This window comes from Cucurbita pepo, chromosome LG09 (genome assembly GCF_002806865.2).
Source record: "Cucurbita pepo subsp. pepo cultivar mu-cu-16 chromosome LG09, ASM280686v2, whole genome shotgun sequence".
Classification (NCBI taxonomy): domain Eukaryota; kingdom Viridiplantae; phylum Streptophyta; class Magnoliopsida; order Cucurbitales; family Cucurbitaceae; genus Cucurbita; species Cucurbita pepo.
This window is the reverse complement of record NC_036646.1, coordinates 864,267-887,655: the sequence shown is the minus strand read 5'-3', so window position 1 is coordinate 887,655 and position 23,389 is coordinate 864,267. Positions and strand designations below refer to the sequence as shown.

The 23,389-nt window shown below is 36.3% G+C and overlaps 5 protein-coding genes and 1 long non-coding RNA gene across 10 annotated transcripts in view; 2 read left to right on the top strand and 4 right to left on the bottom strand.

Annotated features, from left to right (window-relative positions):
- LOC111802210 overlaps positions 1-4,752 on the bottom strand; it is a 6,750-nt gene extending 1,998 nt beyond the window's left edge. For 3 of the 4 annotated variants that reach the window (XM_023686493.1, XM_023686494.1, XM_023686495.1), the window contains exons 1-7: positions 4,254-4,752; positions 3,713-3,790; positions 3,072-3,601; positions 1,794-2,429; positions 1,493-1,647; positions 818-1,005; positions 38-165 (exon numbers count right to left, since the gene is read on the bottom strand). In XM_023686493.1, the coding sequence (XP_023542261.1) occupies positions 38-165; positions 818-1,005; positions 1,493-1,647; positions 1,794-2,429; positions 3,072-3,601; positions 3,713-3,790; positions 4,254-4,545 (2,007 nt within the window). In that variant the 5' untranslated portion in view covers positions 4,546-4,752. The remainder of the gene's footprint in view (positions 1-37; positions 166-817; positions 1,006-1,492; positions 1,648-1,793; positions 2,430-3,071; positions 3,602-3,712; positions 3,791-4,253) is intronic. The other variant, XM_023686496.1, reaches the window with a different exon arrangement.
- A 1,280-nt stretch (positions 4,753-6,032) lies between these two features.
- Positions 6,033-7,337, top strand: LOC111802224. The gene is made up of 3 exons (XR_002816235.1): positions 6,033-6,247; positions 6,330-6,472; positions 7,221-7,337. It is a non-coding gene; the product is annotated as an uncharacterized LOC111802224 (long non-coding RNA).
- Positions 6,928-10,498, bottom strand: LOC111802213 (protein NRT1/ PTR FAMILY 4.6-like). The gene is made up of 5 exons (XM_023686499.1): positions 10,201-10,498; positions 10,016-10,118; positions 9,705-9,922; positions 8,147-8,590; positions 6,928-8,058 (listed from the first exon to the last, which is right to left on the bottom strand). Exons 1-5 carry the CDS (start codon positions 10,201-10,203, stop codon positions 7,090-7,092), a joined length of 1,737 nt encoding a protein of 578 aa, XP_023542267.1. The 5' UTR covers positions 10,204-10,498; the 3' UTR covers positions 6,928-7,089.
- Positions 10,499-13,873: 3,375 nt separating this feature from the next.
- Positions 13,874-16,146, bottom strand: LOC111802211 (putative pentatricopeptide repeat-containing protein At5g40405). The gene has a single exon (XM_023686497.1). The coding sequence runs from the start codon at positions 15,983-15,985 to the stop codon at positions 14,138-14,140; it is 1,848 nt and encodes a 615-aa protein (XP_023542265.1). The 5' UTR covers positions 15,986-16,146; the 3' UTR covers positions 13,874-14,137.
- Positions 16,147-17,391: 1,245 nt separating this feature from the next.
- Positions 17,392-18,264, top strand: LOC111802223 (homeobox-leucine zipper protein HAT5-like). The gene is made up of 2 exons (XM_023686512.1): positions 17,392-17,917; positions 17,982-18,264. The coding sequence occupies exons 1-2, from the start codon at positions 17,525-17,527 to the stop codon at positions 18,222-18,224; spliced, it is 636 nt and encodes a 211-aa protein (XP_023542280.1). The 5' UTR covers positions 17,392-17,524; the 3' UTR covers positions 18,225-18,264.
- On the bottom strand, positions 17,823-23,331 carry LOC111802220. 2 transcript variants are annotated; one of them, XM_023686509.1, is made up of 3 exons: positions 22,602-23,331; positions 20,926-21,348; positions 17,823-18,095 (listed from the first exon to the last, which is right to left on the bottom strand). In XM_023686509.1, exons 1-2 carry the CDS (start codon positions 23,132-23,134, stop codon positions 20,931-20,933), a joined length of 951 nt encoding a protein of 316 aa, XP_023542277.1. In that variant the 5' UTR covers positions 23,135-23,331; the 3' UTR covers positions 17,823-18,095; positions 20,926-20,930. The 2 variants fall into 2 exon arrangements, with proteins under 2 accessions (XP_023542277.1, XP_023542278.1); XM_023686510.1 differs by lacking the exon at positions 17,823-18,095 and adding an exon at positions 18,258-18,360.
- Between the last annotated feature and the right edge of the window lie 58 nt (positions 23,332-23,389).

Sequence of the window (23,389 nt, the reverse complement as noted above, 5' to 3'; positions counted from 1 at the left end):
GGGGGGGGGGGGTTGCTTGAGATTTGATGCTTTAAACCTGAACAGGAAGGTGAGAACCAATTCCATTGGGTTTAAGGGGATCCCCAGATAACGCCACAGAGACCATAAGATCGCTTGAAATTCGAGGTCGCCAACTTGTTGGTTGTTTAAAAAACAATCTTGACTCTGAATGAGTTCAGAAAATATATGAAATCATTTAAGTACCTATTATAGCATAAGAGGAACAACTGAAAGAATTATGATGGTTTGACATTTAGTGGCAACAAGTGACAGAACTATGAGATTGCTGAGATTAAAATCCGGATGCTTCTCTTCTTTCATTGCCCCTTCAGCCCTAATTCATTGAATGCTAACATTCTTTGTTCAATCTCAGTTGGTTGTAGAAACTGGGTAAGAAAGAGAAAATGTGGTGTGCCCATGCTTAATAGAAATAGCTTCAGACGAAACGCAAAGATATTATGGTCCAACAAGGTAAAACCAATCCTTTGAGAATTGTGGTTGTAAAGAAATTAAAGAATCTTTAAAGAGAAGTGCAGGAACCGGGGAAGATACTTGAAAATACTACGCTCAGTTCTTCATTTTGGTGCTTCCGTGCAATTCTTATTGTGATTGCATTCCATCCAAAGTTCCCTTAAATTTGAGTTGTTTTCTACAAATTCCTAGAGATGGCTAATACTTGTGCGATATAATTTTTTCCACAATATCAACAAGAGAGACGTGCAGCTTAAGAGAATCAGAAAATTGAACAATAAAAAAGGCAAATCACCCCAATGGGACTATGATGATAAATTACAGAAATAAAGATCAGTAAACATACCAGTATAGTTGCACCGGCAAGTTACCATAATTGCATATTGATCAGTACTCTTGGAGGTAAGGGACAAACTTGATGTCGGATTTCCAGCCTGCAATTGGGATGATTGAGAATTTCTTTCTCCACAAGCCTTTATATTCCTCCACATAGAAGTTGCTGGTTTGATAATAAAAGAGTGCTCTTCGTTTCTCCTGCCACAGAGAAGCTCCGCACTTTTTTTAACAGAAGAAAGAGAGAAGCTCTACATATAATCACCTTTTCAATTACCATATAAAAATGAAAAGAGCGGCACAAATGCAAATATTTTCTCATACCAAAATGATTCATTAGAAATAATCTGATACATTCGAAGGTCACAATTATTACTTAATGCAATCAAATCCTTTCAATCTTGAATAATATTCTAGTCAATTTCGAAATCACACTGTAAAATTTACTCCTCACTAGGGAAAATAGTACTTAGTGCCTTCTGTCAGACACAAATACAACAAGCAACCACAAAAGCGAGCCATAACCAAACTTTTCTATGAGTTCGCAACACAGAAAATAGAAAGTTCACTCTCTCCTTTCAGATATGCAACCCACCACTTTTTTGGTACGGCAGATGCACAACAACCAGGAAAATAACTGAAGCATGAGAAATTAAATGAATAGAATATCTTTTGAGTGGATGACAACCTGATGGCTAAATTTGGTATGCTGTGTTCATTCCCTGCTTCTATGCAAGCAATTGGTAATGATGAGGGAAGTCCATCCTTTGATGCCTCTTCAAAAACAATTGTAATAGCATCAATATATATTATGATATCTGGTATATGATCTGGAGACACATTCTACAAAACAAAAAATGTAACTCTGTAAAAAAAATGCACAAAAAACATTCTGGGAAATACTTGAGAAGCATAATATCAACGATACATATATAACCATATCATGTACTCATTATGACTTTATAAAAAAAAAATTTAATGCATCGCACCTTAATTTGAACACACAAAAGGTCATCCGTATTGCAATCAGCAGCAAAAGACTGGATTTCAACAGGATGAATAATTTCAAGTTTTCTCCTCCATCGTCTTCCAGGAATATGAATTCCTTTCAGTCCACAACAAACGGAAAATCTCTCTTGCTCCAAAGAGATACCTCGGAAAGATAAAAGGTCACGGACCCCAAGTCTTTTTCTCTTTGAGGACATCTGAGGTGAGAACTGATCCCAGTTTTCAAGTTCAAAGCTTGGCTTTGAACTTGCAGATTTAATGGGTGCAGGAGGTGGTGCAGTATTGTGAGGTATAGAGGACATAGAGTAACTTCTAAAATGGACCAAGGAGAAGAGTTGAGAGCCAGATGAAGCAGACGCATTTGACTTCTGAGAAGTGCCACTGATTCCTGCATTGGGAATTAAACGGGGAGGAGATAGAGGGCGGGTAATAGGAGGAATGGTGTTATCCAGAGGAAGCAACCATTTCATCAATTCTCCATATGGATCCAGACTTGAATAACTTAAGCCATCCTGATTCTCAAATGACATTGTCCGCTCTTGGTACTTCTCAAATTGAAGAATTTCCAATACTGGATCTCTCAATATGTCAACACCAACATTCACATGTAAAAGCACCTGCATCCTTCCCACAAGAAGACAGAATGAGAATCAGTCGTTAGAAAGAGACTTGAAATTGATACTGATATCAGTAGCAGGGATCTGATATGGGCATAAAAGACTTTGAAAATGAATGTGATGATATCAGATGAACTACAAACCATTAATCTGACGGAAGGAAATTTTATATGAAATAAAAGAAATGTTGCACCAAATACAGATCAAGACCGCTTGCAATTTAGGCTTTACATGAAATAAATTGGAAACAGTCAAGTATTTATCCTGAAACAGAACAGACATCAATCCAATGACACAATAGACAATAAGAATTGTTCATGCTAGCAGTCAATGCTGACTATGCAGTTTTCATGGATGCAAGCACATCTTTCATGTCTACTGAACAGGTTGCATCACAGAACAACTAATCTTAACATATATACAAAATATATAGAAAATTCTAATCTTTGGGATCAAAATGCAAGTATGATAAATCTGAGTATTAATTGATTCGTACAAAAGGTGGCCCGTGAATTGCAGGATGAACACCTACTACTGCAGTCTGTAGGCTCGAGATAAAAAGAGAGACATAATATTTGAAATGTTCAAGTAGAAATTTTTGCAAGCATGCACGGGAAACTCCAGAAGCTTTTTAATACATACCACTATGCTTCCATCAGAAAGAGAGCAGCACTTAAAGGTACCTCTTGCAACGCCACCAGAGACATTGGAACCAAAATTTCCTTGATCAGCATTTAAGCTAGAATTAACAGTGCTTTCACCCACCACTTCACAGTCACTATGCTTGTCAGGAAATATTTTCTTTGACCAAAGGAGATCACTAGACTCAGCAATTCTTACAAAAAAGTGAGAGTTCTTAAATCGTTGTAACAATGTTTCTGTTTGACGCCTGTGATCTTCCATTCTAAGAAGAGATTCACTGGCAGAAACATCCTCTGATGAATCAATCTTCTCACTTGATAGATTTTCACCATTTTGAATTGTACTTTGGTCCGGACTTGGCCGCCTTTCCCCGTTTGTGGAATTAGTTCCATCATCCATGTTTCCATTTTGTTTTCTAGGACTGTGTCCTTTTCCATGTTTACTCAAAACTGCTGCAACTTTAAAAGGAGTGATAGTTGCTGTATCCTGTTTATAAGCAGATAAGCATGCCAAGATACATATTTGTTCACCTGTATGAAGGGCAGAGTTAAAGTACCATACAGATAACACAGCATTTCTCTTATCTGGAGATGCACATGGATTGAAAACAAAATAAACAAGACATCAAAAAGTATATGTACCTGGGAAGACAAAAGATCTGTCCTTACTGCGTAACGAATGTACATCTGATGCATTTCTCCACTCACTAGTTAGATCCTCTAGGAAAGAATATCTGAGTATTAGCTTTCCTTCGCGAAATAGAAGGGAAAGGGGAGCATGTATCAATCACATAAACAGTCTAGCCATGTTAGCCATTCTAAAACTCAGGATTCAGGAATACTAAACATACATTTTGTAAAAGAACCATAAGAAGATCGTTAACAGATTATGTAATCTGATTCACATCATACGAATTCATTACTAAGTTATGGCCCTATTAAAACAAGAATCTACACAATCTCGCAACTTGAAACACTAACAATGATAAATGTTATCTTCTTTCAACATAAATCATAGTACAAACACAATATACAGCGTGTTAAGCACATGAGAAGAAATTGATCACCATTTTATGCAACTAGACCGTAATGTATAAGCATCGGTGATACATTCATGCACGATAACACATTAACCAATAATCAAATTCAGACATATTAGTGAACTGAAATAACAAGCACGCACTGCATGGAATGGTAATCCACCCTTCTTCCTCGGAAACATCAGAGTGCTTCCCTACACTAGCACAGCCGCTGTTCTCCTTATTACCAGCAATACTTCCATTTTCACCGGCAGATGCATCGACCTCATCATCAATATCATCAACTACAGAATATTGCGGAAATGGCATTTCAGAAATCAGACTCTCCAAAGTTATTGCTGGTTTTGGCGCGTAAGGAGCAACTGGAGGAGGAGTTTCTTGAACAGATGGTCGCTCTGCAGGCACGGCAGGAGTAGATCTAAGTAGAAAATTCATTATTGCACTAACAGAGTATCTGCAAAATCAAGACGCGTCCCGTAAACTCGTAGTTGGATATTGAATTTGATCGATCATGCCATTAGTCAATCATTAAGCATTGAAGGCAATGAGAAATTAACAATGACTCGGTGAAAACAGGCGGTCCTCGGGTCTAACTGATCGGAGATCGAACCGGTGAAGCTCTGTTAGCGAAGTGGAGGATAGATTCAGTGGTGGCGGAGCACCGGACATAAGCAAATCGTTGGCCGGGCCTAACATACTTTCTCACCACGTCACCAATGGCCCATTTACTATGGGCTAGCCTTTGTTGCACAGTGCTCCTTCGAGCCCAATACATTGGAATTCTTTTCTTAAGATTCCCATTATGCCCCGCCCATTTCTTTTCTTTTCTTTTTTTTTCTTTCCATTTTATTAAATAAATTTATATATCATTTTCAAAAAAAAAAAAATTATATATATAAAAATTTAACATTTTATAGATTTTTGAAACCTTGACATGGACGATTGCTCATTAAAAAATATATATATATATATATATATTCTATAATTAAATTATCGATTTTTAAAATTTTAATTTATTAACGGAAAATTAAAATATAACAAAATTGAGGAGTGAGTTGCTTTAAAAAAATACTTTTAAAAAAATTTAATTAATTTCGGTTGAAGATTTGATATGAACCACAACCAATGAATTTTCATACCTGAAGGTCCAATTACGAGAGTCAAGAAGCTACAACAAACCTTATAAATTTATATTCTAGTTATGGTGAACTCATCAAAGAAAATTTTAGAAGACGTTGGAGACCTACTGCTGTGCAAAATTGAACTTGAAGAAAGAGATGAATTAAATGCACTTTTAAGTTGCATTTAATGAACTCTTATGAAACTAATAACTAATAGCACATTTCATTCATTGCACTGTTTAATTATCATTTAAATATTAGTTTCATATTTAAGTTAGTTTTAAATATAGGAGTTAAGATTATATTGTAACCCACATTACCATATTCGACTGTTAACTAGCAATTTTGAATACGGAGATTATGGGTATTTCTCCTTTAGTCCATATAATTTGGGAGTTTTGTATCACATGGGTTAAGGTGTTAAAAGCTATATAAAGCCTTTTTTTTTTTTTATTAGAGACATCAAATTTTGGAATTAAAAATAGAATTTCTATTTTAAGCTAAGTTTTTCTTTTTAAATTATTGTGTTTATAACTTGCATATTGGAGTCATTGTATTGATTAAACCTTATAGTTATTCGAATCACGAGTTTATAAACAAGTTTTTAACTCTTGATCATCAAGGTAATCTATTCCCGACTATCCCTTAGGTTATTTCCATATCAAGATTGTTGAGAAGGAATTGAGTACCATCCTGAGTTTATAAGTAATAAATGTAACTCCATTAATACTATTAAAATTTATGCATAAAATTATTAAATTTTTATGCTTAAAATATAGATAATATTGTAATAATCAATATATTTCAATTTCAGGGTCAGAATCATATAATGTGACTAGGGATTTGGATAAGATCCACATTGCATCCGGCGTCGGCCAGCTCTTTTGCTTTTGTTCTCTTCGATCTTCGTTTCGATGAGAAATGGTGGAAATCTTGTTTCCCATTTACGTGGAGATTCTCTGTCCCAATGATCGTGACTACAATCGGCGGAAACTCTCCAATTCCCCTGTTTTTGGGTAATTCTGCGGCACCTCACCAAGAAACTTATTCCCTGATCTTCATGATTTATATTTTTGTAATATTATTGATACGATTTAGGAGTTTGGAATCATGGAGTAATCTTTCTTGAATCTTTTCTGGCCATATGTGGGGGCAATTATCAGCCAGAAACATTATGTGGCAGTTAAATCTTAGCGAATTCGTGAACAGCGATGGTTTTGCTTTCGTTTTCTTCATTGAAAGTGCGGACTATAACTCTGAGATTTTTGGCAAATTCATTTACTGAATCATTTGATAATTCCGCATGGAATGCAATGAAATGTGGTTTTACAGAATTTGTTGCTTAAGATTGTTGCAGATTCTCATGGGATGGATTATGATTAAAGTTACATGTTCTTTATTTGACTTCATACTTTTAGGTTATCTTCATTATGTGGCCCCCCAAGTATGTTATGCTATCCACTAATCTCGATATTCTTGTAGTTCTAGCTTATTGTTATGTTGAGGATCGTTGGGAGGGAGTCCTACATTGGCTAATTTAGGAAATCATCGTAGGTTTATAAGTAAGGAATACATCTCCATTGGTACGAGGCCTTTTGGGACTATGTTCAAAGTAGATAATATCATACCATTGTTGAGAATCGTGGTTCCTAACATGTTATTCAACAGTAACAAGATTCAAACACGAGATTGATAATAAGATTCAAACACAGACATTCAATGAAAAATTTATTCTCCCATTCTATCTCATGCCAGCTGACAGATGAGATCATTTGCAGTGTTTATGAAAGTGTTAGAATAAATGGGTGAAACCTGTATGTATTATTGCATCACATATACATATATATATATAGTTCACCTATTGTTGTGATTTTGGTCTGTACTTGTACTGCATTGCCCAAAATAGGTAGTGCACAAAATTTAATCCGCCGAGCACACACATCAACCAGTAGAATCTCTCAAGGTGATAATGGTTTATGTTTGTTCCAGATAGCCATGGATGGTGATTGGAGTTACCTGTGATGGTGTTGACGATCGATACGATCACTGAGCTAAGGTAGTAGCCCATAGCCAGAGAAGCCCAGGAAAGAGATGTGGCCAAGGATCTCATGCTTGCAGGTGCTTCTGTGAAGAAAAATTCTAATGATCCAGCCAAGGAGAAAAGATCTGCTGATCCAAGAAATAAGTACTGGATGGCGATCCAAAGGAATGTGATGGGCAATGGTTGAGTAGAGTCGAGTAGACCATTTTTGGTGGCTACTCCCTTGCGCTTCGTCTCGACAGCTGCTGCAACTGCCATGGCTCCAATTGAGAAAACTAACCCAACTCCTATCCTTTGGAGATGAGTGATTCCCATTTCAGTTTTCGTTATCCTTCGAGCAAACGGGATGATTATGTGGTCGTATACCGGGGCGAGGAACATAATGAAGAGAATAGGGAATATGGGGAGAGATGCAGGTGGAACTTTAAAGGAACCTATTTTGGTGTTCATTGTTGATGCTTGTTCAACTGAAAATGTAGAGAGCTGAGCCACACAGCAGTTGAGGATGATAGTGCAACCAAATATTGGTAGAATTTTCAACACAATCTTCACTTCTTCAACTTCTTTAACTGTACATTCTAATGCTGAATGGAATGGCTTTTTCAGAACTGCATTATTTAGAAACTTGAGACTCTCTGATGGTTCATCCACAACATCTGTTGAATCTCTTCCTTTTGCATTCTGTTTAGCTTCTTTTCCATCAAGAGCTGGACTCATCGCCATACTCGCTATCGAGTTTCGTGTGTTCGGGCTAACACAGCAACCAAACGTTGCAGCTACTAAGACCTGATGATCAGTCAAAACACCAAAAGCTGATTCAGTTAACTTCATTTCTTGTCTCAAAGTATTCCCTGCATTGTTATGGTAGAACTACCTTGCTAATTGTTGTGAATGGACTTCCATTAGGTATTTTGTTGCGGTAAAGAGGGGAGCCTGCAAAGAAGACAACCATGGACAAGAATATGCTGAGCATTGAAATTCCAAAGCCCCACTCCCACCCTTTGTTGTCTTCAACCCACACCACCAATGTGACTGCAATAAGCCCACCACATGACAGACAAAACACGAAGTAGTTGAAGAAAGTGGATCTCCTTTTCCTGCCTTGTGGGGTACTGTCATCAAACTGCTCAGCCCCATGGGACGGCAGCGACCCCTTTATGCCACCGACGCCCAATGCCACCAGATATAGCCCGGCAAACAACATGGCTGCTTCCCCACCGCTCGCTTCTTGGCACATAGCGGTGTGGTTCGCTTGGTGATCGCATGGAGGAGGCTTCAGCGATGGCATCTTTGCTTGTATCAACAATACTGCCAACCCCTGGTCAAATGCTTGGCTTTAGACTTATCTACTGATAAGAAAATTAGTGTACTGGTTTCTTAAACTTGTACAATGAGTGTGTATCATTGGGTGGGGCCCGACCCAAATAGAAGGGGTACCCAAATATGATATGGGAATAAAGACATTGAAGTGATAGGGTAGTTGGTTGGAGTTGGAGCAAATGCAATCAGCCACGTGTCAGTACTTTACAATCCATACTCTCTATCAGAAAATGCACTGTCACAAATGTGGACACACTTGGTGCCACGTGTTCGATTTCGCTCGTCCTATCAGCTGCTACTTACCTATTTTATACGGACAATTTTGTATGTTATTTTATCTATTTTCAAAAACTAAATATTTATCAAACGAGCTTATGGTATCTCGAGATGCCTCTCAACCAACCAGAGAAGTTTATAAGGGCCATAGCAACAAAATGTTAGACAAATACCATAAATGGACAACTATACAGATAAAGAAAACTGTTTGTGTTTTAGAGTTAGATGTGGACAAGACTTGTAACCACGTGTCCTCATTCGAAACAGAAGTGTCATCAACGTGGCACCTTATGATTGGACGTTTCGAATTAGGGTGGAGGACCAATAACGTACCAAAGGGGACAAGACGAGAAGAGGAGTAAACGAAAGAACACAAAAATGACCAATAAGGTAAACAAGATTGTGATTGTCTTTGCATGGTAAGAAATACTCAAATACGACACATTCGTTGCACGATCGCAACTCGTTTCAGTGAATTACTCTAAAAATTAACCTCATTAATCAATCAATCAATCTGCCCATCCTCTAAAGTTCTTTCCCTTTTTTCACAACCATGAGGGCATCAACAGTTAGCTCGTGATCCACCTGCCCCCTTTTGTTTTTGTTTTCTTCTTACATGCATAAATATCTCGAACCAAATCTAAATCTAACCGGTTAAAAAAAAAACATATATCTTCGACTAAAATGTTATCAGTTTAATAGCAGTTCAGCCTCTTTTACCCGTGTCATTGAAGTAAAAAAAACGTCTTTTTCTCACTCGGGTTAGGGTAAAAAGAATAAAAAAAGTAAATAAAAAAAAAAAAGTAAAAAAGAGAAAGGGAGAGAGGGATAATTACGAGCAATTGAATGGCAGCACTAATGAGGAAGATGAGATAAGAGGTGAAAAAGGCATCAGAAAGGAAGCCACCAAGGAGGGCAAGGAGAAAGGCAGTTCCCATGAAAGCTGTGACATTGTTAGCCGATTTTGATGGAGAAAAGTGCATGTAATGAGACAAATACATCACCAAATTGCTTGCATTTGCCAAGAACGCCAAATTCTCCAATATCTCCACAACTACAAAAAAAACACACACAAAAACACCAAACATTCATCAAATTTTCTCCAAAACAGATCAAAACCCAATTCTTCAAACAACTTTGGTAATACCCAAATCAAAGGATGCTGCAATCATCCCCCCATGGCGGCCTCTCACAGCCGCCCTCTTCCGCCAGTCCACATACCCTTCCCATCTACGAATCTCAGCACTTTCCTGAACCCAACAAACAAAAACAACCCTTTAGAGAAAGGCATAACATACTCAAAAAAAGCGATTGAAAAACAGAGACACCCACCATACTCTGTTTTGGGTTTGAATCTTGTCTGAATAGCAGAGCGGATAAATGGAGGGATATTTAAAGATGAAAGGAGAGAGAGAGAAAGCTAGAAGAAGAAGATGAGAAGAGAACTGTGTAGAGCCTCTTCAGAAAATGACTTCCATTCCTCCAAACACTTCATGCTGCCAACAAGCATATTTTAAAATTTTGAAACAAAATTCTTCCTTAGAGAGAGCTTTAATGGAGATATGCACATGGGAGGAGAGAGAGAGAGAGAGAGAGAGAGAGAGAAGGGGCTTGGGATTCTCATCTGGGATTGTTGCTTGGTTTGTAAGGGCTTACTTATCAAACAAGAGAAACAAAGAAAAAAAAATAGACATTGGTAGACATAGATGGCATCAAATCCCTCCACTCAATAAACACAAATAATATTATTAATAATAAAAATAATACCTCGGGTCCCTTTTGTTTGTTTCACCCATCATCTATATACCCGTTTCAAAAGTTTCAATAATACTCGTAAATTAAATATTAAAAATTAATATATATTTAGGGTCGGTATGCAGTATACCGTAGAGTTTCAAGAGTAACATTTAAAATAGAGATAATCTATGAAGAGTCTATAAANATTAAAAAAAAAAAAAAAAAAACTAGCAATAAAGAGTTTAATAATATTATTGAAACTTTTGAATGTTTAAGGTACGAAGTTTAAGATTATTTATATTGATTTAACGTAATTTTAAATATAAATTTATATATACGCTCTTGTCCAACCCCGTCTGATGGGTTATGCTTCACATATTATTATTTTAGAGCATTTCCTAAAAGTTAAGCAACTTTCTCATAACCTTGTGTGCCACAATTTATGGTAACACTCCATTGACTTACACTGCACTAATTAAATTAATAGTCCACGTGTTATCTCTAATTCTAATTTTAAAGAGGAAGGGTGTTCTCGTCATTTAACTTAATTAGTATCCGTTTTTATTTTAAACTAATGTTTATTATATTGAGTTGTATTGAATATTTTAATTCGTTTCATAACTCCATATAGTTGACTTATAATATATGGTTCAATGCTCAGCCTATATTGATGTCTAAAGTTAAAAATGTCAATTTTAGATTAAGCCAGGGGTGTTTAAGTAATTCAAACAAAGGGTATTTTTGTTATTTTCCATCTAAGGAGAGAAGAAGGGGTATGTAGTCATCGAAAAACAGAGGAAGAAAAAATTGGTCGCCGGTTGAGAATTGGGTGGTTCTCGAGTTAGTCCGGGAATGTGGGTCTCGGTATTCAGAGGCTGTAAACGCTGAGGATTGTTGGGAGTGAGTCTCATATTGGTTAATTTAGGGAATGATCATGGATTTATAAGTAAACGAATACATCTCCTCCATTGATATGAGGCTTTTTGGGAAGCTCAAAGTAAAGTCACGAGAGTTTATGCTCTGGATAATATCATACCGTTATGAAAGTCCGTGATTCCTAATAAAAATACTGTTCTTCAGCGACTTCGAACGACTTTGAACATCATATGGTTGTGAGATAATTTTGAAGATTCTTATTCAAATTCCTTCCCTTCTAGACTTTTGGTTATACTTTGATAAACACTACAATAATAATAATCATTTTGAAGATAAACATCGAGAGGAAATAAAAAATAAATAAATATATAAAAGCCAATTAATTAAAATTATGTCTTTATTAATAATATATATATGGGTTATTTTCCAAATTGCCAAATTTGAAATTCTAACAAAAAAAAAAATGATTTTGATAGTTTTTTTTTTTTTACCATTTTTTTAAATATTAAATGAATATAAAAGGAAGTCACTTCTGCATGTCATTTCCATGAAATATGGATATAAGATAATATTATATTAAAAAGAAAGAGACAAAAATAATAATAATAATAATATACGAAAACTAAATATCTCATACCACCATAAAATTATTTACTTTTTTATCACAAAAATACAAATGATGACGAGTAAATAAAAATTTAAATTAATAATCATTATATTCATTTTTTTTTTTTACTTTTTAATAAATTTAACTCAAGATTAATAATTGATACATGTAGTCCAATCAAAAAGTCAACTACTTTAAAGATTAAAAAAAAAATAATCTGTTTATAAAATTGTAAAATTAATTATAAAAAATAGACAAATATTAAATATAGAAATTAAAAAATAGCATTAATTGTCTTGTCGTATGTTTTTTTATTTATTTTAAAGATAATATGTTTATTTATGGTAATTTAATTAATAGGGATTAGAAATTGAATTATATAAAACTAAAATTTTAAATTAGAGAGATTTGAATCTTAGGGTTGACCAATCTTTTTTTATTTTTTGCTTTTTTTAAAAATAAAATAATTAATTTTAGAGAAATTTAAATCGCTTTCAAATAAGATAATTAATAATCCAACTCTAACCGTTAAGGAGATGAACATGGACTTGTTTTTTCAGTTTCGACCAAACGCTGTCGTTTAACGAGAATTAAGAGGCTAAATAAATTAAAGAATTTAATTGGGTTTAATTAATTAGTTTATAATATTCTATATTTCCTCGTTTCATTCAATTTAAGTCAAAATTAAGAGAAAATTAATTTTATGAATTATTTATATAACTTAAAAAGAAACTATGATGCTCGTTAGAATTTAAAAATAATTATATTTTTAAAAAATATTTATTTTATAAAATAAATAAATTAATTTAAAATATGTCGACGTTTAAATTTTTAATTCAATCTTGAATATTAACTATCATTAAACGTGGAAGATTCAAATTACTTTTAAACATTACGATGATTTAAAAAAACATAGCGATGTTTTAATTACTACGTTAGGTTTAAATTGACATTTAAATCTTAAATTATTCGAATAAGTCCAACTGCATTTAGTTTTTGGGTAATGTTATGTTTGTTATGTATACCAAACATTGATAAAATGTCTGGTTTGACTTTAAATTATTCCAATATCTTCTTGATATGAAAGCTGGCCAATATTTTTTATTTATTATTATTTTTAAAATTTTGTAGAAAAAATGTGATCGGAGAAACGTGTAAGCCTTAATCAATTCTATGTTAGCTAAATAATAATAATAATAATAAATACCTATTTTTTTATAAGAAAATTACTATATTACCTTTAATCTTTCGTAAATGTTTTAAAACGATAATTGGAAGAGAACATCAGTGTAACAGTGACCTAGAACGATATGGTAGTGACCAAGTTATTTGCTTGGATTATGTTTGAAAAAAAGACGTTTAGCACTCTAACTTTTCATTCAAAGTTCTTATGGATTTTCTACTTTAAGGGTAATTTAGGAATTTTTGAAACAAATAGAAAATTTCGGGAGTATATTTTATAATTTAGTTTATAGACCGCCCTTTTTGAAAATTGAATATTTTTATACATTTTCATTGACTTAGATGAAGGAGACGAGAGTGATTAATTAACTTATCTAGCTTTTAATATAAAGAATTTTTCCAAGTTTGAATTACGTTCCGGCGTTCGGTAGAGAGGATCAACTATGACTTTAGTATATTTAGATTGTAATAGCTCGTCTACAGCTAGTAAATATTATTCTCTTTGAGCTTTTGATTGGAGGCTTTCTCTCAATGTCTTTAAAACGTGTTTATTAGGGAGAAATTTATGCACCGTTACAAAGAATGTTTCATTCCCTTCTCCAACGGACGTGAGATCTCACAATTCACTCCCCTTCAAGACCCAACGCTCTCGCTGTCACTCATTTCCCTCACCAATTGATGTGGGATCTCACAATCCACCCCTCTTCAGAGTCCAGCGTCCTCCTCTCTTAAATCAATGTCGGGTCTCACACGGATGATTTCAAAGAGCTTTTGAGCCCGACCCAATAACACAAAACCCAATTATTAAAAGAAAAGGCATAATAAAGTACTGAATATGGTGAAAATAAAGTTTAGGAGTGACTAATTTCACCAAAAATCCTTGCAAGAACACTCACCATCTCTAAAATGGTGAAATCTGTTCCTATCTCTCATGATAATTTCCCTGTTAAAAAGTTTAGATATCATCTTCGTTACATCATGGCAATCCCAACAAACTCTGAGGTTCTTCACAACTCTTATGGGCAACCCCTCCTCCACACTCATCAATCCAAATGCAATGGCCAGCTTCTCACTGTGTTTACACAGAGCATCTTCTTTTTCTTCTTCTTCTACATCAAACATAACAGGGTTCGTGTTTGCAACGTACCCTGCTAACTTCAGCCGCTTAGAAATCTCTTCCCACATCCTTTCGATGGCTTCGTAACTCGGGTGGGACTTATCACCTACGAAGAATTCATGAACTTCTCCATTCACCTCCATAACGCTGCAACCGGGGGGCTTGCTCACGCGTTCTGCTATCATAGACTGTCGCACATTACTTACCCTTTCCCAGTTCTTTGTGTCGGCGTATATGTTCGATAACAGCACATACGCACCGTGATTCTTGGCTTCGAGCTCTACCAGTTTCCTTGAGGCAACCTCGCCCAACTCCATATTCTTGTACATTCTACAGGCATTCAGCAATGCTCCCCATGCACCTGCGTGTGGCTTAATCGGCATGGTGTTTATGAAGTTTAGAGCCTCGTCTAATCGCCCAGCACGACCATACAAATCAACCATGCAACCGTAGTGCTCGAGCTGCGGTTTGATATCATAGTCACTCTTCATCGAGTCGAAATGCAAACGGCCTTCATCCACCAGTCCGACTACGCTACAACCTCTTATAACAGAAATGAATGTGATTTCATTAGGGGCAATTCCTTCATGTTTCATAAGGGAAAACAGTTCAAGGCACTTCTCGCCATAGCCATTCATGGCAAGCCCACCTATGGCACTACTCCAGGTATATACGTTCTTTTCATTCATTTGCCAGAAAACCTCCATGGCCTTATCAACATTTCCACATTTGAAATACATATCAACAAGTGCAGTACCTAGAGTGACAGTCATCCGAATCTTGTTCCTTTCTATATAAGCATGAGCCCATCTTCCTTGGTCTAGTGCACCCAAGTGAGTGCAGGCTGTTAAAACAGAAACCATAGACACCTCATTGACCTTGACACCATCCATTTGCATTAGCTTAAACAGATTTAAAGCTTCCCTTGATTGCCCCCTCTGTGCATAGCCAGCAATCATAGCATTCCATGATACAGAGTCTCTCTGAGGCATTTCGTCGAACAGTTGTCGTGCATAGTCAGTATCCCCACATTTGGCGCAAGCGCTCACCATGGCCGTCTGACAAACTACATCCGGATTCTGAACTGATTCAAACACACGATAGCATGAATTCAAGCAACCCATTTCAGCATACATAAAGATCAACCCACTTTGAACATGTGGGTCAAATTCAAACCCATGTTTGAAAAGAGCACCATGAACAGTTCGACCTGCTTCGCAAGCAGATAACTGAGCGCTAGTACGAACCAAAAAATTGAAAGTGTAATTATCCGGTGACATAACATCATTGGATTGGAGAATTCTGTTGTAGAACTGAAAGCTTTTGTGTGGGGTTGGGCTTTTGGAATAGGCTCTGATCATGGAGTTTAAGGTAAACAAGGTTGGGTCGGCACATTGATCCAAAATTTGATTAGAATATACCAAATTGGTGGGGTTTTTAAGAGCAATGGAAGCAACAAATTGGCCTAAATGTTGGCGATCATTCAAAAGGCCATTAATGAGCAATTGGGTATGGATTTGCTTAAGCTCTTTGAGCGTAGTGAAGGAATCGATCAAAGTAATCGTTGGATGCTTGGCGATGTTTCTTAAAGTGCTCATAAGTACTAATCAAAGCAGAATCAAGAGTTCAAATGCAACAATCAGAATCGTCCGATTCTTCGTCACTGTGCAAGCAAAGCAAAATCAACACCGAAAGAACCAGTGGTTTGAATCCTCAGCCGGGGAGCGACGATGCCAAAAGGGTGCCACCGACACGTTTGCCGCCGTCGAGATTTAGTTTCAAAATGTTGGCACAACACAACACTATATATATATATTAAAATTATATAACAATTTTAGATTAAATTATGTAAGGTTTATATTTTATATCAAATTAAAATTATAAAATCAGATGATATTAATAATATATATATATTATTAAATAAAATAAGTAAAAGAAAGGTGGGCCCATGGGCTCATATTAGGCTCTATTAATTAAGTTGATGGGCCCATGGGCTTTGCAAATTGCTGCTTTAAAAAATTCAATATATTAATGAACTACCACTAGATTTCATTGTTGGGGGGCATTCATGATAACATATCAAAATAAATATATTACAAATTTAGTATATTTTATCCATATAAATAAGGGATAATATCTTTATTCGTATCGGATCGAAATTATGGAATAGTTCAAATGAAACGTTTCTAAATTTAAAACTTTAATAGAAATATAACAGAGATAAACGTAGTTGTATTGAGTTTGATTTTCTTTCGTTTTGGGTTGAGTTGAATTCTTGGAATACCGAAGAAAAAAAATTCAATTTGATTTACCGGTTGGAATTTTTTTTATTGGGTCAATCTAACCAATCAAAAAGAAGGTTCCCAACTCGATAATATTTAAAGCTTGCAACAAATGTTAGTAATGTGTTGTGACTAGTAAATGTTTGATATTTAAGTTTGATTAAATTTTAATTATTAATGTAACAAAAAATGAGCATTATTTTTTTAAAACATTAAAAAAATGAAGAACTCTGCTATCTGTTTGTTAGGAATCACGAATCTCTACAATTGTATGATATTGTCCACTTTGAGTGTAAGCTCTCATGGCTTTACTTTGGGCTTCCCCAGCTCATGCCAATGGAGATAGTATTCCTCACTTATAAACACATGATCATTCCCTAAATTAGCTAATGTGAGGCTCGCTCACTCTCAATAATCCTTAACCTGACAGTGAACACATGTTCGATCATTCCCTAAATTACCCAGATCATTCCCTAAATTACCCAGTGTGAGGTTCACTCCCAATAATCTCAACCTAATGCATATATGCCCTAAACCTTAAAATTAAATTTATATAATTATTGAATAAAAATTTTCAACCTAAAATTTAAATTTTTAATTTTGTATTTAATAAATCTTTAAATTTAAATTTAAATTTTATTGTTCTAACATTTTTTTTTTTAATTTATTACCAAAGTAGTTTTTAAATTTTTTAATTTTATGTCTAATAACTTTTTAATATATAAAAAAAATTAAATTTTTAAAACTAAATTTGTGATTTAGTGTGTATTTTAAACGTTGCGAAAAGACAAATATCTCCCTACCTCTCTCCCTCCCCACCAATTTTTTTTGTGGTGAAGTTTCTTGAGCATTTGCATGTTCTTCATTTCTTCAGCCAAGAAACCTTCTCCATTTGACAATCCCGGATGCACCCATTTCCCAGTTATGAATTCTGATACTCCCCCTTCTCTTTCCAGCCCCAATTCCTTCTCTTCCATGGAAAAGAAAAGAAGGCTCACACCGGATCAACTTCGGCTGCTCGAGACCAGCTTTGATGTTCACAACAAGCTCGAACATGACAGGAAGCTTCAAATTGCAGAGGAGATTGGCTTGCGGCCTCGCCAAGTTGCTGTTTGGTTCCAGAATCGAAGGGCTCGATCCAAGACCAAGAAAATTGTGTTTGATTATGATTCTTTGAATTCTCAATATCAAAACCTCAAGAATGAGTTTGACAGTCTTGTTAAGCTGAATCAAGAACTGAAAACAGAGGTATGGCATTCAAACTTCCAGATCTGAAATGGGTTTTCTCTAAAACTACTGATTTTTGTAACAGGTTGATGAACTAAGAGAAAAATGGGCTGCCACTGAGAAAATGAAGAACCCCTTTGAACCAGATGAACTTGAAGCCATGGATTCATCAGTTACAGAGCTACTTGGGGAAAGCTTCCTGCAAGATGAAGAAGATGAATTAGGCTACTTGGGGAAGCTAGAAGATGAACTTTCAGCTAATGAATTCATGGATTCGTTTGATCTTTGTGCTTCTGGTCTTATTGATTTCAAGTATGATTCTCAGTGAACTGTTTGATAATAAAAGATTGAAAGTGATGAATATCGCTTCATTTAGTGTCGTTTTGAGTGATGATCTTCACTCTGTCTGCTTCATAACTGGCAAAAGGAATCAGTTTTGACAGTGAAGTAACGAAGAAGATGCTCTGCAAGTGGACAGAAGAAAAAAGTAACCTTTTTACACAAAGCATTCCACAGTGCAAATGCTTTTGCAAACCCAGATTGATGAACAGTAAAGAACTCAACTTTCTGATTGGAATTGAGAATTTGAAGAGTTTATTTTCAATACACGGAGTTAACCAACCTTAAGAGTTCCAAATGTCAGTTATACAATTAAGATCTTAACAGACATTATGTCCCGGGAACAAAGCTGTTGTTTATAAGAGTATGGAAACCTCTCACTGATAGATGCGTTTTAAAAACTTTGAGAGAAAGCCCTTAAAGAGAAAGCCTATAGAAGACAAAATCTGCTAGAGTTAGACATCGGGCAGACGCTGGCCCCCAAGGGGGTGGATTGTGAGATCCCACGTCGGTTGGACAGAGTAACAAAACATTTCTTACAAGGATATGGAAACATCTCTTTAACATACGCGTTTTAAAAACCTAGAAGGGAAGCAAAAAAAAAGCCCAAAAAAAACAATATCTACTAACAATGGTTGTTTCCGTTCATTCGCACCAGGTGGAAAGTCCAATTTGAGTATCAAAGGATATTGAACAAGCCAAAATGACCTTTGGGGCATCCCATTGTTCGTTCATGGACACTGACAGCTCCACTTTCCATTGTTATACCTTTCAGTATGATATTAGCCTTTTTGTCTCTGCAATGAACTTCCAAAATAGTTCCTTAATCTGATTGAATGAGCCATCACAGTCCATTAAAGAGAGGGTTAACTAAGCTAAACACCGAGTAGTGTACCAGTATTAGGCTCCTAAGGGGGTGGATTGTGAAATCCCCTAAGGGGGTGGATTGTGAAATCCCACATCGATTGGAGAAGGGAACAAAGCTTTCCTTATAAGGGTGTGGAAACCTTTCTCTAGTAGACGCGTTTTAAAACCGTAAGGCTGACAATGTTATATAACGGGTTAAAGCAGACAATATCTGTTAGACACCAGCCGGTGTGCTAGCAAGTATGTTGGGCCTCCAAAAAAAAGATGAATAGTGAGATCTTATATCGGTTAGAGAGGGAATTTGGGCGGAAACATAAGAGGACAGCAATGTGAAAAGTTGGAAGAATTTGAGTTATTGTTGGATTAAAAAATTAAGCACGTGGGATTCAGTGGAGACATTTGGCAAAAAATGGGATTTGAAGATCTTCACTATTGGAATGGAGGCTGCCGCATTTGGCACATGTGAATTGGCTGGTTGGTCCCAATCTCAATCAATTGATAACGTTGGTGTCGAACTTTCAATGGTTCGGTTTCTAGTTTTTTTTTTTTGGTTTTAATTTCGTGTCAACATATAGCAGATGCCAGATGGGGTTTTGCGTGTCAAAATGAGTTAGTGTGCTGTTTCCATTAACTGTCTAACACTGGACGACGCAGTTATTTCAACGAAAATACAAAATAGTAAGAACAGTATAGCCAGCTGACTTTGTTTATGAGGTTTGATGGGGGGATAACAGTTCAATTAATGAAATGTTCCAAGTCTATGTTCTTAAGTTTGTGTGGACTTCTTTTCATTTAAAATGTTGATATCAACGATCTTTTGTCAATTATGCATGAGAGAATTCAAATATCCTATAGTGAAATCCAATAAGGACGACAACAATATAGCTACATGAACTATGATTAAACTATCTTACCGTTGTTATCATAATAAGATAGGGAGATTATTGAGAGAGTTCCACGTTAGCTAATTAAGAGGAAGGTCATGGGTTTATAAGTAAAGAACATTATCTACATTGATACCACCGAGCCTTTTGGAGAAACTAAAAATAAAATCATGAAAGTTTATGCTCAAAGTGGACAATATCATAACTATAACAACTCAAACCCACTGTTAGCCGATATTTTTTTCTTTGGGCTTTCCCTTTCGAGCTTCCCCTCAAGGTTTTTAAAATGTGTCTGTTAGGGAGAGGTTTTTACACCCTTATAAGGAATGTTTCATCTCCTCACCAACCGATGTGAGATCTTACAATCCACCCCTCTGGGGCCCAGCGTCCTTGCTGGTACACTGCCCGGTTGGGTGGTTCAGTTTCTTGCCATTTTTGTTATGCTTTATGGCAAATCAAACCGGACCACACATTCGTGCATGATTTTGCAATCTTCCGAGCACAACTATATTGCTCATGCTCACTGTTGAGGATTGTTGGAATGGAATCCCATATTGGCTAATTAAAAGGATGATCATGGGTTTGTTTATAAGCAAGAAACACCGAGGCCTTTAGGAAAGCCCAAAGTAAAGCCATGAGAGCTTATGCTCAAAGTGGACAATATCATACCATTGTGGAGAGTCGTGATTTCTAACACTCACATGTAAATACAAAAAAAACAAAAAAAAAAACAAAACAAGATTCGCTATTCTACACTTGCAAACAATCATAAGAACAGCATTTATCAGCTCAGTACGACAAATGAAAGTCGTGTGCCTACATTTTCTCTTCTAAACAGTGTTCACAAAACAAACTTAAACTAACAAATCTAAGTCAAGATGAATCAGAGTAAGATCAAACAGGACATTGTTCATTGTTACTAGACATAGAAATACTAACCTTGTTCATTTAATTCCTTTGTTGAAAGCTTTTTGAATCAGTCGAAGAATGCTCCACATGAAAGTCGATATAATGAAAAGAATCACTCCAGTGAAAACAGCCTCCTTAAGACCAAGATTCACCAACAAGTTCACCAAAAGCCCTGCCAATACAACACCAAAGAAATTTGCAGAAAGGCCTGACCAGAATGGCATGTCTAGGATGGAAGCTATAATGGCACCAGTCCAAGCTCCTGTTCCAGGGAAAGGCACAGCCACGAATAGCATTAGACCCAGCCATTGAAACTCTTCAACAGGTGCAGCCTTCACTTTGGCCCTCTTGAATAACATATCAAGGAATTGAGAGGCTGTAGCATTCCTTCCCGCAAGGAAAGTTGCAAATTTCTTTAAATAGAGTATGATGAAGGGCACAGGAACCATGTTCCTGCAATTTGAATCCCACAAAGTATTATGAGTGGAAAAACAAACTTAAACAAATTAAAGAATACAAGAGGTACGAGCTTCGATCAAGCAAATAAGACTTAAAAGGATAATCACCAAAAGTACTACAAATTCTATCATTCCTTTTATCCGAAGACCCAACAAAATCAAACGAACTTTGGCAAGCTATAAAAAAGACTGTGAGATCCCACATCAGTTGGAGAAGAGAACGAAACATTCTTTATAAGGGTGTGCAAACCTCTCCCTAACATACGCGTTTTAAAAACCTTGAGGGAAAGCTCGAAAGGAAAAATCCAAAGAGGACAATATCTGCTAGCGGTGGGTTTAGATTGTTACAAATGGTATCAGAGTTAGACATTGAGCGATGTGTCAGCGAGGAGGCTAAACTCCAAAGGAGGTGGACACGAGGCAGTGTGCCAACAAGAATGGCGATCCCCGAAGGGGGTGGATTGGGGGGTCCCAAGAGAATGAGTGCCAGTGAGGACGCTAGACCCCGAAGGGGAGTGGACTATAAGTTCCCACATCAGTTAGGGAGGAGAACAAAGCATTATTTATAAGCGTATGGAAACTCTCCCAACAGAAGCGTTTTAAACACCTTGAGGGAAAGCCCGAAAGGAAAAGCGTAAAGAGAACAATATCTGCTAGCGGTCGACGTGGGCTGTTACAAAAACATCCATTTTCATGAAAGGCGGATGAAGTAAGAGCTACTTGACCACAGAGCAACAACATCTAGACCAATCTATACGAAAACAAAATATCTCAAACAAGAAGCTCCAAACTAAAAAAAGTGAAAGTAAAAGAATGTCATGTAGAAACAGATTATTGATTTCAGGTAATCAGATTTGAAGATTCACTCATGCAGAAGAGTTTAACATAAACGATGGAAGAAATTCCTCAGATGATCACTGGTCGAAGAACTCAAGAACCATTTGAAAGTTCACTTCAAACATCCATCAACGTTTAAATTGTGCTTCAAGATTTAGGCCTACTTTGATTCATAGGAGGCTTGTGTCTCCATGAACACACTGAGGTTTGAAATCTCTACATCTTGTGTAATGGCTAGAACGATAATATGAACTTGCCTTCTATTCTTCAAGACATAAAGGCCCACTTATATATGTAATGCCAATCAAGCATGAACTTGTAGTAATCTATTCACACTAAAACGTTGATGCCCATGAGAAGAAATTTGGAGAACATGTAGAATCAAGGAAATGAGTAAAATTGAAATCTCACCCAAGAACGGATAGAACGGTCAGAGCTACAGGCTTTAGCTGCATCCAGTAGCCAACAGGGATCGCCCCACGGAGCTCAACAACAGGAAGCGTAGCGAGGGCAAATACTATCGCCTCAGCAGGCCAGCCTGAGCTCTGCAATGCGCTGGCGATCTTCAGACCAAAATTCGAAGCTCTGATAGAGTCAACAGCAGCTTTGGCGTCCCCAGAAGCAGCAAACCAAGCAAGGGATAAAGAAGCCCAAAACAGAACCAACAGCAGAACTTTAACTGGCTTCTCCTCAAAAGAGGGCAAAATGTCATCAACTTCCAGAAACTCATTCGATGAACATCGAGTGACAGTACAAGACATCCGAGAAGTCGAGAAAACAGGATTAAAACAGTTGAAATGGCGAATGTTTATACATGAACTCGACCTAGGAAGAGGTTGTTTACCCTGACTAATGGAGGGTCGATTGAGATTTAGCGAGATAAGGGTCTTTCTCGCGGAAAAAGCCGACATTAATGGTGAAGTCAACACTAAAGAAGTAGCCATTCCTTACCGGAAGCTGAAGAACACGTCTGGGGCTAAATTCTTCCAGAAAATCCCTCTTCTGCTAAGTGGGATTGTGGCATTGGAAATGGATTCAGAGGATGATAATGGAAGGGGGTTTAGAGGAGATTTATCCGATGCCGATCATAAGGGTTCAAGCAGAGTTCTTGCTACGATTTTACCCAATAAAGAGGAGAGTTGAAAAAAACAAAAAATTTATGTGATATTTGTATGAGTGACCTAATTATTATTATTATT

Bases quoted from the DNA above. Each gene is read 5' to 3' on its own strand.
- LOC111802213 (XM_023686499.1), bottom strand. The intron at 8,591-9,704 runs GTAATTATCCCT...GCATTTGACCAG, and splicing joins GTGCTGCCATTCAATTGCTC to GGGTTGGCAGTATTGTTGAT. The intron at 8,059-8,146 runs GTAGTTCTACCA...ACTGATCATCAG, and splicing joins CATTCACAACAATTAGCAAG to GTCTTAGTAGCTGCAACGTT.
- LOC111802211 (XM_023686497.1), bottom strand. From the start codon at position 15,985: ATGAGCACTTTAAGAAACATCGCCAAGCATCCAACGATTACTTTGATC.
- LOC111802223 (XM_023686512.1), top strand. From the start codon at position 17,525: ATGTTCTTCATTTCTTCAGCCAAGAAACCTTCTCCATTTGACAATCCC. The intron at 17,918-17,981 runs GTATGGCATTCA...TTTTTGTAACAG, and splicing joins ATCAAGAACTGAAAACAGAG to GTTGATGAACTAAGAGAAAA.
- LOC111802220 (XM_023686509.1), bottom strand. From the start codon at position 23,134: ATGGCTACTTCTTTAGTGTTGACTTCACCATTAATGTCGGCTTTTTCC. The intron at 21,349-22,601 runs GTGAGATTTCAA...TTCAAATTGCAG, and splicing joins ACCGTTCTATCCGTTCTTGG to GAACATGGTTCCTGTGCCCT.